This window comes from Schistocerca cancellata, chromosome 3, assembly GCF_023864275.1.
Source record: "Schistocerca cancellata isolate TAMUIC-IGC-003103 chromosome 3, iqSchCanc2.1, whole genome shotgun sequence".
Taxonomy (NCBI): Eukaryota; Metazoa; Arthropoda; class Insecta; order Orthoptera; family Acrididae; genus Schistocerca; species Schistocerca cancellata.
In genome coordinates, this window is record NC_064628.1 from 379,379,220 (window position 1) to 379,396,267 (window position 17,048).

A 17,048-nucleotide genomic window follows, 5' to 3' on the forward strand; every position below is an offset into this window, starting at 1 on the left:
CATATCCAAGACGTTTATGGGCTACAATCAATTCAAACAACAGAAAAGTTTTCAAACATTGAAACCGATATTAGGAAAAGACGAATGAAATTCTTTGCTCATCTCAGGCCACTACCAGAAAATCGACTTACGAAGAGAATAATAGATTATGTAACCTCACTTAAGAATTCCACACCCTGGCTGGATGAAATTCCAAAGGACCTAAATAATGCAAACATAAGACCAGCCGACAGTCTAGAAAGTAACACCTTCAGACACAAAGTAGACAAATGGGAAGTTATATCAGAGCAACCAAAAGGAAACATTAGAAACCAAAGTGGTCGGATGATCGTAAACAAGCCTTTTCGGAAAGAATGAAAACCTATTGGAAGAACATGAAAAACTTAAAGAAAAATTTGATCGAGTTATTTGCTTAACATCTTCCATTTCTGGGGAGAATTCGCCAATAGTAATAGTAATAATAATAATAATAATATGGTCATTATTATTAATATTATGAAATTCATTAGATTTCGTTCAGTAATACCTATTTCTCATCGTAATTAGAACAAATATGAGCTCCAGCGCACCTGGGGATATCGAGGTCTTCGGTACAAAGCATTCTGGAGGATCGAAAATGGCAACCCTTTAAGCTGCACTTACAGCAACAGCTATATGGAAACTATTTCCAAAATTGGGTATCGTTCAGCAGATTTTATGAGGAGATGAATGATATTTCGCCAATGACGCCACTGTCAGTAGACACGATCTGCATTACTGGGCTCCTGCAAATCCTCACTGGTTGCGACCACATCACATGTAAGCCCACTGCGGTTTTAATGTATGGAGCGGCATTGTAGGAGACCAAATCATTGGAAAGTTTATTTGTCTCCCAGACTAATTAGTCAGCTGTATTTGCAATCCCTACACAATGAGCTGAATCTTGGGCATCTACTAGACGACATCCCACTTCAGTTAGCTGTGAGCCACCGGTTTCAGTACGATGGCGGACCACCCCATTATCGTAGAGGGGTTAGGGAATATCTCAACAATGTGTACCCTGAACGGTGGATAGGTTGTGGTAGTTGCGTTCGATGGTCAGAGAGGTCGTCTGATTTAACGCACTTGGATTTCTTCTTATTGGGTTAAATCAAAGCCAGGCTCCACGAAACGGAACCGAAAAATCGAGATATGTCAAAGGAACAGCAAGTGAGAGAACCATACCTCATAAATTGGTAAGAGATGGAACACAAAACAGGTCCGAACGCTGTTGCAGAGGCAACGGAAAAAGCATGCGAAGTTCAGAAGAACGCGAAATCCCGAAGATTGGCTAAAATTTACAGACCCGTGAATTTTGGCACGGACTTCAATGCGAGATGCCTTTAATAGGTTCCACAACGAAACATTGTCTCGAAATTTGGTAGAAAATCCGAAGAAATTCTGGTCGTATGTAAAGTACACAAGCAGCAAGACGCAGTCAATACCTTTGCTGCGCAGTGCCGATGGTACTGTTACCGGCGACTGTGCCGCTCAAGCGGAGTTATTGAACGCAGTTTTCCGAAATTCCTTCACCAGAGAGGACGAATGGAATATTCGAAACACGAACAGCTGCTAGCATGAGTTTCTTAGAAGTAGATACCTCAGGGGTTGCGAAGCAACTCAAATCGCTTGATACGGGCAAGTCTTCAGGTCCAGATTGTATACCGATTAGGTTCCTTTCAGATTACGCTTATACAATAGCTCCCTACTTAGCAATCATATACAACCGCTCGCTCACCGATAGATCTGTACTTACAGATTGGAAAATTGCACAGGTCGCACCAGTGTTTAAGAAGGGTAGTAGGAGTAATCCATCGAACTACAGACCTATATCATTGACGTCGGTTTGCAGTTGGGTTTTGGAGCATATACTGTAATTAAACATTATGAATCACCTCGAAAGGAACGATCTATTGATACGTAATCAGCGTGGTTTCAGAAAACATCGTTCTTGTGCAACGCAGCTAGCTCTTTATTCGCACGACGTAATGGCCGCTATTGACAGGGGATCTCAAGTTGATTCCGTATTTCTAGATTTCCGGAAAGCTTTTGACACCGTTACTCACAAGCGACTTCTAATCAAGCTGCGGGCCTAAGGGGTATCGTCTCAGTTGTGCGACTGGATTCGTGATTTCCTGTCAGGAAGGTCGCAGTTCGTAGTGATAGAAGGCAAATCATCGAGTAAAACTGAAGTGATATCAGGTGTTCCCCAGGGCAGCGTCCTGGGACCTCTGCTGTTCCTGATCTATATAAATGACCTGGGTGACAATCTGAGCAGTTCCCTTAGGTTGTTCGCAGATGATGCTGTAATTTACCGTCTAGTAAGGTCATCCGAAAACCAGTATCAGTTGCAAAGCGATTTAGAAAAGATTGCTGAATGGTGTGGCAGGTGTGCAGTTGACGCTAAATAATGAAAAGTGTGAGGTGATCCACATGAGTTCCAGAAGAAATCCGTTGGAATTCGATTACTCGATAAATAGTACAATTCTCAAGGCTGTCAATTCAACTAAGTACCTGGGTGTTAAAATTACGAACAACTTCAGCTGGAAAGACCACATAGATAATATTGTGGGTAAGGCGAGCCAAAGGTTGCGTTTCATTGGCAGGACACTTAGAAGATGCAACAAGCCCACTAAAGAGACAGCTTACACTACACTCGTTCGTCCTCTGTTACAATATTGCTGCGCGGTGTGGGATCCTTACCAGGTGGGATTGACGGAGGACTTCGAAAGGGTGCAAAAAAGGGCAGCTCGTTTTGTATTATCACGTAACAGGGGAGAGAGTGTGGCCGATATGATGCGCGAGTTGGGATGGAAGTCATTAAAGCAAAGCCTTTTTCGTCGCGGCGAGATCTATTTTCGAAATTTCAGTCACCAACTTTCTCTTCCGAATGCGAAAATATTTTGTTGAGCCCAACCTACATAGGTAGGAATGATCATCGAAATAAAATAAGAGAAATCAGAGCTCGAACAGAAAGGTTTAGGTGTTCGTTTTTCCCGCGCGCTGTTCGGGAGTGGAATGGTAGAGAGATAGTATGATTGTGTTTCGATGAACCCTCTGCCAAGCACTTAAATGTGAATTGCAGAGTAATCATGTAGATGTAGAACAAATACGTCATGCTTGCGATTCAGTATTTGCAGAAATATACATCAATGGATACAGCAAGGTGGACATGCATTTAAACATTTGTCTTACGAATAATGCAATTATAAAGATCTGTCAGTCTGTAACATAGGTTTACAGGAACATCATTTATGATATTCATTATATTCGTTATTCTCTATTGCAATCAAAGATATGGTAGCATTTATTTAATACTGCCGATTGTGTTGAACGAATTGGTGCATTATGTGTTGTTAACAAATTAGCTGTCATAATCTGATATGCCTTGAGACAGGTAATTAATAAGCTTTGGCCCTTGTGCGTATTGTTTTGGTCAAGGACAATCATTCTTCTGCTCAGTGTGAGGTAATGGGCGAGCTGTGGCGCCCTGAAAATATTCTAAATTCGTATTTGGCGTGGCCGTACGGGCCACTCGGCAAGCCGGGGCTCGTCAGCAACCGCGTGGTGCCGAATAGTAGCCGGAGCAAGAGGGGTAGCCCCAGCGCAGGGCCCAGGCCGATCGCGTGGCTGGGAATTCCATGTTGACACTGTGTGGAGGACTGTGCTTTGTGTTGATGAAGGAGATTTGTATGCCGGGAGTGCCAAAATGGCGGATTTTGTGAAACTATAATGGCAGACATTTCACAGTTCATGTAGAAATTAATAATAACCAGAGGAATCATGATACCTTAAAAAGAAACATGTACATAACCATTATCTGCACGACGATTCTGATGGTGTTATCAGATTTTCAATATCTTTATTAGTTCAAAGTTTAGTACCTGATAGTAAATTATAGAAGTAACACCCAGAAACGAATTTCCAAAGTCTAAACGGTTCAATCGATTTTGTCGATCGACATGTCTTTAGAAAGCTATTAGTGTAAACCTAAATTGGTATGAATTACAGGCATGTAACTTGAATAGTACATGAGTTATTGGAGGTCAAAGTGGCCGATTACTACCGATCGCGTCAGGCCATGAGTACTCCACAGTTATACGAAAAACAGTACGTGCATGCTTATAAATATATTTATTCGTCTATGTCTTTGTTTACATCCGACATATACTATTCATGAAGAAATTGGTCACATATTTACTGTGTTTTAGAAAGCACAGAGGCTTTAGGCTACTGGCCTACTTTTGTTTCTATTCCTTTGATATATGTTTATTTAATCTGTTTATGTATTTAATAATGTGTGTTAGAGCGTGGTTATTGTCCAGCCGTAGGAATATTTATTTAATTTCAAGTTATTTAAATGTAAATCCAGTATTTCGTAAGTGTTTCAACATTTTTGTGAGTGCATTGTCGTGGAGACATGGCGGGAGCGCTCTTGCCAATCACAGCGCTCGTTACTACGGTAGGCGACTACCAAAGTCAATGGAGAGACTGTATGGAAGTGGGGGAGGCGTGGTGGAAGATCGCAGGAAATACTTGGAGAGTGTTGAGCAGTTTGTGCGTGGTTGTGGGAGATAGAAAATATTTCGTATTGCCGACTGGTGTACTTGTGATATTTCCGTGGCTTCTGTAGTGAAGACGTAGTATGTGTTTAAAAGCGAATATCTCGCGAGCTATGTTGTTGCTCATAGCTAATTATGTGAAGTAGGAGTCTATTGTTTCCCTGTTATTCAACTTATATTTCATTTAATCGCTGGACCATCGACACCAATAAGTGTTTTACAGTAATAAATGACATTCTTAAAGGTACTTCTGCTATCATACTCATCATTTAACGACGTTAAAATAGTTCCTGCAGATTTTATTTAATTGCAATCTTTCATTTATAAATTTCTATGTTAGATTCAAAATTCGTAACTGCCAAGTGATAGGAACCTTCGACCGTTCGATTCATGTGTATATTCATATTGTATACTGTAGATTCAGCAGTATTTGGCTTATAATGCGGCAACTACATATCCCAGCCCATAGACAACGAAACCAGCCAAAACATTTAATATTTCAGCTCTGAGTCTTAGGGTACGTAGTTGAGGGCCACCATTAATTTTTTTTTGAAAGCCCGCAACGGACACCTGTCTCGAGCCTAGGACTCTAACCAGCCAACTCTCCTACAGTAAGCAAGTTTTCTAGTGTCGAACTGTAGGACCAGTTATAGCTTAAAGTTTTCGTTTTCAGGCGCTGGTCTTAACGTTTAGTAGGGTCTCCTGTTCGTTAGTGTGGAGTCCCCATTACTGCTCTGCTTAAGCAAAGGTTTCGGCGTCTATGGAATTAACTAATGTCCGTAGAGTGTGGCATGCATGGGCCATCTAGAATACAGGGTGACTTTTTCCACCATGTGCAAACTCTAGGGATTGATCAATGAGAGAATACGGAACAAAAATGGTCTAACGAATTCATGTCCGGAAATGCATGGTTTCTATGATAGAGAACATTTAGTCAATCATACTTTATTAAGAGACAGCGGTCCAATACACACTGTACCATGCAGCCTCAGTTACCGTACGCATGGTTCCCTCCTAGAGGATGGTACTGTTCAAATGGTTCAAATGGCTCTGAGCACTATGGAACTCAACTGCTGTGGTCATCAGTCCCCTAGAACTTAGAACTACTTAAACCTAACTAACCTAAGGACATCACACACACCCATGCCCGAGGCAGGATTCGAACCTGCGACCGTAGCAGCAGCGCGGATGGTACTGTTCCTGATACATCATGCCCTAGTGCCCTCCCTTGCCATAGCAATTAGTAATGTTGTGTCCAATTCACCTCTCTTACTGACTCACCTTGTAGTGTATGTGATACAGCATTGTACACAATGACTCTGTATAAGAATCAAGAACTTTCCGACATGGTGTTTACTTACAGAAAGGCAAATGGCAGTGGGCTGCAGGCAGCAAGGTTATATCAGGAGACCTATCCCTGCCGACAACAACTACATCATTCACTTTTTAGAACAGTGTTTCGCCGTTTGTCTGAGACAGGAAACACGAAATCATGAAGGACGTACAAGAAATGTTCGGACACCAGAACTGGAGGAAAATGTGTTTAACACTATGGAAGGCAACCGCCATATCAGCACCAGCCAGTTGGCCCGCCAGTACAGGGTAAGCCAGATGACCGCGTGGAACATTCTCCATGACAACTGTTACTACCCTTACCACTTACCAGCATGTTCAGCGCTTACTAGCGACTGACTTTCCACATCGAGAGCAGTTTTGTCACTGGTTTCTTCATCAGACAACCACAAGTCTGGGATTTGTGTCATCCATCCTATTCACAGATGAGTCCATCTTTACGCAGAGTGGTAGCTTCAGCTTTTATAACAGTCATCTACTGAATAATATGCATAACCCCATGGTATGGTGACAGCGAATCATAAGCATCAGTGCAACCAGAATGTGTGGGCTGGGATAACTGGCGACCGTATTTTGGGGTCAGTCTCTCTTCTACGTCATCTTACGGAATCGAACTATTGGCGTTCCTTACAGGTGACTTTGCCTCCCCTGCTGGAAGAAGTGACACTTATGATCCGTAGGATACTACATGATGGTGCTCCACCCCACTTTGGCATTAACGTCCAGACACATCTCAGTTGTGTCTTCACTGGTCAATGGATCGGACGAGGGGGCCCAGTTGCATGACCCACTCGTTTACCAGATTTCAACAGTGCAATATCTGGTTATGGGCCCATCCCAAAAGTATCATGTATACAGAGCCCATTCCAGATGTGGAGACACTGGATCAGCGTATTCATGCTGCCTTTGGCACTATTGGGATGCAGCCTGGCCACTGTGAACTTATAAGACAGAACATACTATGGTGCGTATACACATGCGTTGAGGCACATGGAAATCATTTTCAACACATACTGTTACTGTGGCTGAATGGTACAGTGCGTATTACACCGCAGTCTCTGTAACAATGTATAATTGAATAAATGGTCTCCAGCTTGAAAACCATACATATTTGGACATACGTTTATTAGACATTTTCGTTCTGCATCCTCTCATCAACCCTTAGAGTTTGTACATGGTCGGAAAAATCACCCTGTATACAATACCTGATAAAAAAAGTAAAGCACACAGAAGATATGATCAGATGTCAATGTAACTTCAAACACGTATACACCATCGACAGGTACACTATTTTATCAAAGGTATCCAGACACCTGACTCAAAATGACTTACAACTTCGTGGTGCCCTCCATCGCTAATGCTGGAATTCAGTATGATATTGGCCCACCCTTAGCCTTGATGACAGCTTACACTCTCGCAGGCATACATTCATTCAGGTGCTGGAAGGTTTCTTGGCGAATGGCAGCCCATTCTTCACGCAGTGCTGCACTGAGGAGAGGTATCGATGTCGGTTGGTAAGGCCTGGCACGAAGTCGGCGTTCCAGAACATCACAAAGGTGTTCTATTGGATTCAGGTCAGGACTCTGTGCAGGCTAGTCCCTTACAGGGAGGTTATTGTCGTGTAACCACTCAGCCACAGGCCGTGCGTTATCAAAAGGTGTTCGATCGTGTTGAAAGATGCAATCGCCATCCCCGAATTGCTCTTCTACAGTGCGAAACAAGAAGGTGCTTATAAGATCAATGTAGGCCTGTGCTGTGATAGTGCACGCGAAACAACAAGGGGTTCAAGCCCCCTCCATGAAAAACACGCCCACACCATAACACCACGACCTCAGAATTTTACTGTTGGCAATACTCACAATGGCAGATGACGTTCACTGGGCATTCGCAATACCCACACCCTGCCATCGGATCGCCACACTGTGTACCGTGATTCGTCACTCCACACAACGTTTTTCCTCTGTTCAATCGTCCAATGTTTACGCTCCTTACACCAAGCGAGGCGTCGTTTGGCATTTACCGGCGTGACGTGTGGCTTTTGAGCAGCCGCTCGACCATGAAATCCATGTTTTCTCACCTCCCACCTAACTGTCATAGTACTTGCAGTGGATCCTGATCCAGTTTCGAATTTCTGTGTGATGGTCTGGGTAGATGTCTACCTATCACACATTACGACCCTCTTCAACTGTCGGCGATCTCTGTTGGTGAACAGATGAGGTCGGCCTGTACTCTTTTGTGCTGTACGTGTCCCTTCACGTTTCCACTTCACTATCACATAGGAAACAGTGGACCTAGGGATGTCTAGGAGTGAGAAAATTTCGCGTACAGACATATGATACAAATGACACCCAATCACCTGACCATATTCAAAGTCTGTGAGTTTAGCGGAGCACCCCATTCTGCTCTCTCACAATGTCTAATGACTACTGAGGTCGATGATATGGAGTACCTGGCAGTAGATGGCAGCACAATGCACCTAATATGAAAAACGTATGTTTTTGGGTGTGTCCGGATACTTTTGATCACAAAGTGTATGTAAATGATTAGAGTCGCAATTGTCTGTGACAGGTAGAATAGTCACTATAGTGCGTGAGTGTTGCCATCTTTAGTGTTAATAGTAATAATCTTTTAAAAATAATTTAGTCTCGTGACCAAAACATAATCAAAACCTTTAGTTTTTTCCCCTGAGACAATGTAATTTTGCCCTTTAGAGGGACCACTGGTCCAGAGCGACTTTTACCCACCTGGCGTCCACTCGAGCTGGTAGGAGTGGAAGTCCTTGTCGTAGCCCTGGCCGGCGGCGCTATTCTGCGAAAAGGTGGCCGTCTTGTAGGCGTCCAAGGGGTAGTAGGGTCCGAAGTGCAGCGTGGAGCCGACCTGCTCGGCGCCGATGTTGGTACCGCCCAGCGTCAGCCCCAGGTTGCCGCGAGCCTCCAACAGGTCGACCTCGCCCGAGGCCGGCCACTTGCCGTACTTGTTGTAGCGCGGCAGCAGCCAGATGGCTGCAAAACAGAAAAGTGAGTGCCCAGGAATATTACTTTATTTGCCCGTTTCACCTGGCCATAGGAGAGTCTACAGGCAATCTGTTACATCTAACCAGACTGCCTGAATAGGTTGAAGGTACGGTATTTTATAATGTACCAAATTAGTTAACAACTTGATCCTTTACATAACCCTTTCCACCCTGAACACCTTTTTTTTTTTTTTTTTTAAATGGTGAATAAAGTTGAATTCCATGTATACTTGAGCATAGTAGACACTGGGAAAAATAATAAAAAACTCTCCCATAAAAAATGTAGCGTAGGGTCAGGTTTTATTTCACCAAAATTATTCTCTGACTTCCTGCTATTTGTTTGGTATTATAAATTACCTGAGGAACAGTTATGAACAAAAAATTATTCTTTCATTTCTTTTATTTATTAGTTATTGGTTCAAATGGCTCTGAGCACTATGCGACTTAACTTCTGAGGTCATCAGTCGCCTAGAACTTAGAACTAACTGAACCTAACTAACCTAAGGACATCACACACATCCATGCCCGAGGCAGGATTCGAACCTGCGACCGTAGCGGTCGCTCGGTTCCAGACTGTAGCGCCTAGAACCGCATGGCCACTCTGGACGGCTTTATTAGTTACTATAAAAAATGTTACATACATTGCAAATCATATTCTGCGGAAAAAAATTAATAATACATTTTTTTATTTATTTTGTAACACAAAGGCATGGTTCAGACTGCTTCACTTTTCGTGAAATAATTTGAAACAATCCTTTCCTTTTGCAAGACATAAGTACTGATTGCATTTTATGCACTTTGTCTTTGTTCTGGAAGTGCAGCCCTCATACATATTATGTAAGAAAATGGGAATGATACTCGAAATAGGTAACTCAGCTCGCACCTCTTTGTCACTGACCTCAACAGCACTGTAATTAATGTTTGGTGGATGAAACTTCTGAACAAAATTTGATCTCCGAAAAAGCAGTGGTCTGACACCTTCTGTGACACTGTGTGAACTCCTGCGCTCTTCAGGAACTTCTTCGGCACTCAAATCATCATCAGACGAGTCGTCTGCCTACTGAATATTTGAAGGAGAAGGAACAAACTCGTCGTCTTCATCTGACGAAATGCCACTCAAATCCGAATCCTCTAATAGAGAACAGATTTGATTGTATGATAAACCTGCATACAATAACGGGAATGTGCATAAAAACTTTCCCATTCAAAACTGTATGAAAAGCAGTAATATAGGGAGGCCAATGACACAATCAACAACACCCACTCGAGGATGAAGTTACACAGTCAACACCTAACCCGCACAATCGTGCTAGTACAAATTTAACGCACAATTACTGTGCAAAGATATGAAGTTACTAATAATTATCAATATCACAACGTTGTACACACTATTACAAATAACCAGATCCAGCAAATCGCCGAATCAATTCGATTTAAATTAATTATGAGCAACTAACCAAGCGCCGGCATAATGCTCACTTCTCGATCAACTTAAACAACATGTGCTGCAATCTGTTCGCGCCGAATGGCAACATAAACATGAGAAACGCGTAGCGCACAACCTGCACAATCGTTGCAGGTCGGTTGGAAGCAAGGCAAGAGGTTCAGTTTGTCGTAAAAAAATAAAAACCGAACCCGCACGATCGTGTGGGTTCGGGTGGAAACGGATAAACGGAGAGTCCGATCCATAAGTTGCAGATATGGTAATGTTCATAGCTGCTGTTAATAACTTTGTCCTTCTTAATTTTAATACACTGCGGGAAAAAAAAATTAGTACACCTGGAAAGGCGATGTCGATTTTGATCTGATGACCTCATATGCCACCTGGGGGATGGTAGATGTACTGATGATGTTTTCAACATCGTCTTAGCGTAGTCAGATAGCTACCAGAGGGTCATCTGTGTCTACCCTTTAATACAGGCTGGAGGCTCAGTGTGGTGCATATGCATGCAGCAAGCAGGTAGCCGTGCAACAGAGATGCACCCATGCTTCCTACATCCATCGCAGCAAGTTTGAAAATGATGAAATTATGTCCAGACTACTAGGACGTGCTGCGTCAGTTGTATTGTAAGTAGGCTGTTTAGGTTCTTATATTGGTAACGCCACCGCCACGTAGCGCTCTGTATGAAAATCACTGGCTGTGCTGTGTGCATTCTGTGGCTGGTTTGCACTGTTGTTTGCTATTGTAGTGTTGGGCAGTTGGCTGTTAACAGCGCGTAGCGTTGCGCAGTTGGAGGTGAGCCGCCAGCAGTGGTGGATGTGGGGTGAGAGCTGGCGGAGTTTTGAGAGCGGATGATCTGGACGTGTGTCCATCAGAGACAGTAAATTTGTAAGACTGGATGTCATGAACTGCTATATATTATGACTTTTGAACACTATTAAGGTAAATACATTGTTCGTTCTTTATCAAAGTCTTTCATTTGCTAACTACGCCTATCAGTAGTTAGTCCCTTCAGTAGTTAGAGTCTTTTATTTAGCTGGCAGTAGTGGCACTCGCTGTATTGCAGTAGTTCGGGTAACGAAGATTTTTGTGAGGTAAGTGATTCATGAAAGGTATAGGTTATTGTTAGTCGGGGCCATTCTTTTGTAGGGATTTTTCAAAGTCAGATTGCGTTGCGCTAAAAATATTGTGTGTCAGTTTAATGTTGATCAGAATAGGTAAAGAGCGAAATGTCTGAGTACGTTCAGTTCTGCTCAGCTGTTTGAAAAGCAAATAATGTAAGAGGTTTTCCAGCACAGTAATTCATAAATTTTTCTAAGGGGAGGTTTCAGTATAACGATGCTGGTATCAGTGGTCACGTGAAAAACATTCTCACGCCTGTAGACGAAGTTCTGGACGTCTACCCAGCTCAAACGCCCGCCGGGGTCGTCGTAGTGTAAGGGCAGCAGTGTCAGATCGTACAGCTACCACAGCACAGATAAGAGAGCTTGTGAGCCCAGACATGTGAACACCAACTATTGCTAACCGGTTATTAGCAGTGGGACTACGGGCACGCACACCTCTAGCTCTAGCCCATCTTCCACTCACGCCACAGCATCGACATGCACGAATCGACTGGTGCCATCAGAGGATCACTTGGAAGATGGAATGGTGCGCCGTGGTCTTCAACGATGAACACAGATTCTGCCCACACCCAAGTGATGGTCGTTTGTAAATACATTGTTGTCCTGATGAGCACTATCTCGTTGAGTGCATTTGTCCAAGACACGCTGGCCCACGCTTTCTAGTCTGGGGTGCAATAAGCTACAACTCTCGTTCATCTTGGTCGTTTCTAGAGGGGACGCTAACCAGCGCTCAGTGCGTGCGGAACGGTGTTAGACCTGTTCTTCTGGCGTTCTCGCAGTAGAAGGCTATATGAGTGTTCCAGGAGGATAATACTCGCCCACACATTGCTTGTGAACCTCAACGTGCTCTGAAAGACGTGCAGGAACTTCTCTGGCCAGCAATATCTCCGGACTTGTCTCTGGTCGAGCAGATGTAGGATATGATACGACAGGAAGTGACTCGTGACACTCGTCCACCAACAACTCTTACAGAACAACGTGATCCGGTCGAGCAGGTGTGGCATATCGTATCCCAGGACAGTAATCACCATCTCCTGCATGCTCCTGCACTGCTGCCAATGGAGGTTACACCATGTACTGAGTGTTTCAGCATGGGTCCATACCTGGTACCAAAGAACTGCTTCTGCACCTAATCTGTAAACATAATCATTTCATGCACTCCATATGCACTATTGCAACAATAAATCTTGAGTGAATTGGAAAGCTCTAAAAGAGTGTACTACTGTTGTTTCTGGCAGTGTGTAACGCTAGTCAACAAATACACTATTCAAAAGAATTAGAGGAACACGTGAATCAATGTCCAGTCTGCCAAATCTATTTTGGTACAGGCGCTATCTGTGGTCTTAATTCCTTAAGATTTTCGTTTTCAATATATGCTACAATTAAAATCATTCGCCATGTATTGTCTGTTTCGTGTACGACAGTGTAAGGTGTTCTTTCATAAGGAAGAGCATAAGCAGTGTCCCTGTGTTTTCTAGTGAGGTACAAAGATGGCAATTGTCATTTTTAGATGTTGTGTTCAACCAAGCACATGCTATGCAACAGCTTAATGCAATACAAGTTGCAATGGTGGTCTGTTTGAATAAAAAATGATAGACTCTCTGTCGTGTTGCTGCAGATGCCAGTTTGTCTCCATCCGTCATCCACAGGTTGTGGACACTCTACACAGGGCGAGTTGGACAAGGTAACTGAAGCATTACAACGCCACGTCGAGACCGATACTCGGCCATCTCTGCATTGTGGTGATGCACAGATACTGCCAGAGCAGCGCAGGACAGTCTCAGAAAGGCCACTGGAGCCACAGTGTCCTATCAGACTGTAATGAACAGGTTACCAGGAAAGACCATTCCACGTATACATCCTCTCAGAGTACCCCGCTTGATACAACAAAATCTTACAGCTTGCCTTCAGCTCTGCCGTTCCCATGTCAACTGGCAACTTCGTCACTGGCGAATTGTGTTATTCATAGAAGAGTCCAGATATCCTCTTATGCAAAGTGTTGGCCGTGTTTGTGTGCGGAGACCTGTGTTGACCAGAAAATCGCCAGATTTCCAAGGTTTTTTGATGGTGTGGGGAAGTATCGGTGATGACAGCCATACAGATCTTGTTGTCGTCCGTGGTCGCCTTCCCGCCAGCCAGTACATCGAGCAGATCCTGTTGTACCATGTGGCGATGACTGCATACGGTGGTGGCCCAGAGTCCCTTCTAATTCCAGGGTCCATGTGACAGGCGTCGTCAGGGGTGTCTCGCGATGCCTGGACACTGGAGTAACGGAATGGCCGGCAGTGAATCCCGACCTAAACCCCATCGTGCATATGTGGGACATACTTGACAGACTTGTTCGTGGTCGTCCTGCTCCACCCCAGACTCTCCATGCGTTGTATAAGTCTGCCTCAAACACAATGAGGTATCTCGAACAGAATGAGGATTTTTTGATAGGGAGGACGCTACACGCTATCTTGGATGGACAGTCATTGCCATATGTGAAAATAACTTCTGGTGTACCGCAAGGAAGCATGTTGTGCTCCTTGATGTTCAAGTTGTGTGTTAATGATCATGCGGACAATAATAATAGTAACCCTAGACTTTTTGCAGATGACGCAGATATCTACAACGAAAAACAGTCTGAGCGAAGCTGTAAAAAATATTCAGTCAGCCCCTGATAAGATTTCAAAGTTGTGCAAACATTGGCAACTGCTTTAAATGTTAAAAAATGTAAAATTGCGCATTTCACAACTATGAGTATAGTATCAACGAGTCATAGCTGGAATCACTCAGTCCAGACACTCTGTGACCAAAATGGTACTGAAACAGAGGAAGACAGACTAAAGGCCGAAATACTAAATGTCTTTTTCCAAAGTTGTTTCACAGAGGAAGATTGCACTGCAGTTCCTTCTCTAGATTTTCGCACAGATGACAAAATGGTAGATATCGAAATAGACGACAGAGGGATAGAGAAACAATTAAAATCGCTCAAAAGAGGAAAGGCCTCTGGACCTGATGGGATACCAGTTTGATTTTACACAGAGTACGCGAAGGAACTTGCCCCCCTTCTTGCAGCGGTGTACCGTAGGTCTCTAGAAGAGCGTAGCGTTCCAAAGGATTGGGAGAGGGCACAGGTCATCCCCGTTTTCAAGAAGGGACGTCGAACAGATGTGCAGAACTATAGACCTATATCTCTAACGTCGATCAGTTGTAGAATTTTGGAACACGTATTATGTTCGAGTATAATGACTTTTCTGGAGACTAGAAATCTACTCTGTAGGAAACAGCATGGGTTTCGAAAAAGACGGTCATGTGAAACCCAGCTCGCGCTATTCGTCCACGAGACTCAGAGGGCCATAGACACGGGTTCACAGGTAGATGCCGTGTTTCTTGACTTCCGCAAGGCGTTCGATACAGTTCCCCACAGTCGTTTAATGAACAAAGTAAGAGCATATGGACTATCAGACCAATTGTGTGATTGGATTGAAGAGTTCCTAGATAACAGGGCGCAGCATGTTATTCTCAATGGAGAGAAGTCTTCCGAAGTAAGAGTGATTTCAGGTGTGCCGCAGGGGAGTGTCATAGGACCGTTGCTATTCACAATATACATAAATGACCTGGTGGATGACATCGGAAGTTCACTGAGGCTTTTTGCAGATGATGCTGTGGTGTATCGAGAGGTTGTAACAATGGAAAATTGTACTGAAATGCAGGAGGATCTGCAGCGAATTGACGCATGGTGCAGGGAATGGCAATTGAATCTCAATGTAGACAAGTGTAATGTGCTGCGAATACACAGAAAGATAGATCCTTTATCATTTAGCTACAAAATAGCAGGTCAGCAACTGGAAGCAGTTAATACCATAAATTATCTGGAAGTACGCATTAGGAGTGATTTAAAATGGAATGATCATATAATGTTGATCGTCGGTAAAGCAGATGCCAGACTGAGATTCATTGGAAGAATCCTAAGGAAATGCAATCCGAAAACAAAGGAAGTAGGGTACAGTACGCTTGTTCGCCCACTGCTTGAATACTGCTCAGCAGTGTGGGATCCGTACCAGATAGGGTTGATACAAGACATAGAGAAGATCCAACGGAGAGCAGCGCGCTTCGTTACAGGATCACTTAGTAATCGCGAAAGCGTTACGGAGATGATAGATAAACTCCAGTGGAAGACTCTGCAGGAGAGACGCTCAGTAGCTCGGTAGCTTTTGTCAAAGTTTCGAGAACATACCTTCACCGAAGAGTCAAACAGTATATTGCTCCCTCCTACGTATATCTCGCGAAGAGACCATGAGGATAAAATCAGAGAGATTAGAGCCCACACAGAGGCATACCGACAATCCTTCTTTCCACGAACAATACGAGACTGGAATAGAAGGGAGAACCGATAGAGGTACTAAAGGTACCCTCCGCCACACACCGTCAGGTGGCTTGCGGAGTATGGATGTAGATGTAGATGTAGATGTTTATACAAATACATGGCTATAACACTTTGTAGGGATATGAAATGGAATGACTACATAGGCTGAGTCATAGGTTAAGCAAGAGACTTTTATTTTGTAGAGCAATGTGGAATGCAAATAGCCTACAAAGGAGATTGCTTACAAATCACTCGAGAGACTCATCCTAGAATATTACTGAAGTGTGTGGGATCTGTACCAAATAGGGGTAACCGAGGATACTGAACGTATACGGAGAAAGACCGCACGAATGATCACAGGATGGATAACCCATGGAAGATTGTCACAGATATGTTGGATAAACTTAACTGTCAGATACTTTAAGACAGTGGCAAAATTTCCTAAGAAAGCCAACTTACAGAGTCTGAAGAACCGGCTTTAAATAGTGATCTAAGAACATACAACTGTAACACCTATTTTCAACTTATTTTGTATTTTTATCGATATTTCTCTGTCAATTTATAGTATTGCTTCGGTATAATATTTTATCTGACATGGAAATTTTTTGACTATTTATACCTATTTCATTTATTTGAACTTTTGAACGATGTAGTTTAAATTATGCTTGTGAATTTAAATAATTGGTGAAATTATCGTTATGTAATGTACTGTAAATGATTTGGTCCATAATTATAGGGAACATAGGGTTGAATGTAAAGGATGAAGGGTAGCCCCGCAGCTACGGAAGTAGCCTGGCGGAGTGGAAAAAGTGTGGTTGGCGCGCAACTGGCAACTCGTCCTTCGTGATGGGTAAGGAGTCTGGGCAGAGCATTGCTGTGGTTAACACCTCGCTAGCAGCAGCGGATCATTATGGCTCATATTCATGGAGTTTTGAGGCCAGAAGAGCTTGTTATTGTTGTGGTCTTCAGTCCAGAGCATGGTTTGATGCAGCTCTCCATACTGCTCTATCCTGTGCAAGCTTCTTCATTTCCCAGTACCTACTGCAACCTACATCTTTCTGAATCTGCTTAGTGTATTCATCTCTTGGTCCCCCTCTGCGATTTTTATCCTCCACGCTGTCCTCCAGTACTAAATTGGTGATTCCTTGATGCCTCAGAACATGTCCTACCAACCGATTGCTTCATC

General features: G+C 43.4%; 1 protein-coding gene across 1 annotated transcript in view; it reads right to left on the reverse strand.

Annotated features, from left to right (window-relative positions):
* Positions 1-17,048, reverse strand: part of LOC126176719 (beta-1,3-glucan-binding protein-like) — a 96,547-nt gene that overhangs the window by 30,265 nt on the left and 49,234 nt on the right. Inside the window, exon 4 of the mRNA XM_049923887.1 lies at positions 8,678-8,935. Coding sequence (XP_049779844.1) covers positions 8,678-8,935 — 258 coding nt within the window. The remainder of the gene's footprint in view (positions 1-8,677; positions 8,936-17,048) is intronic.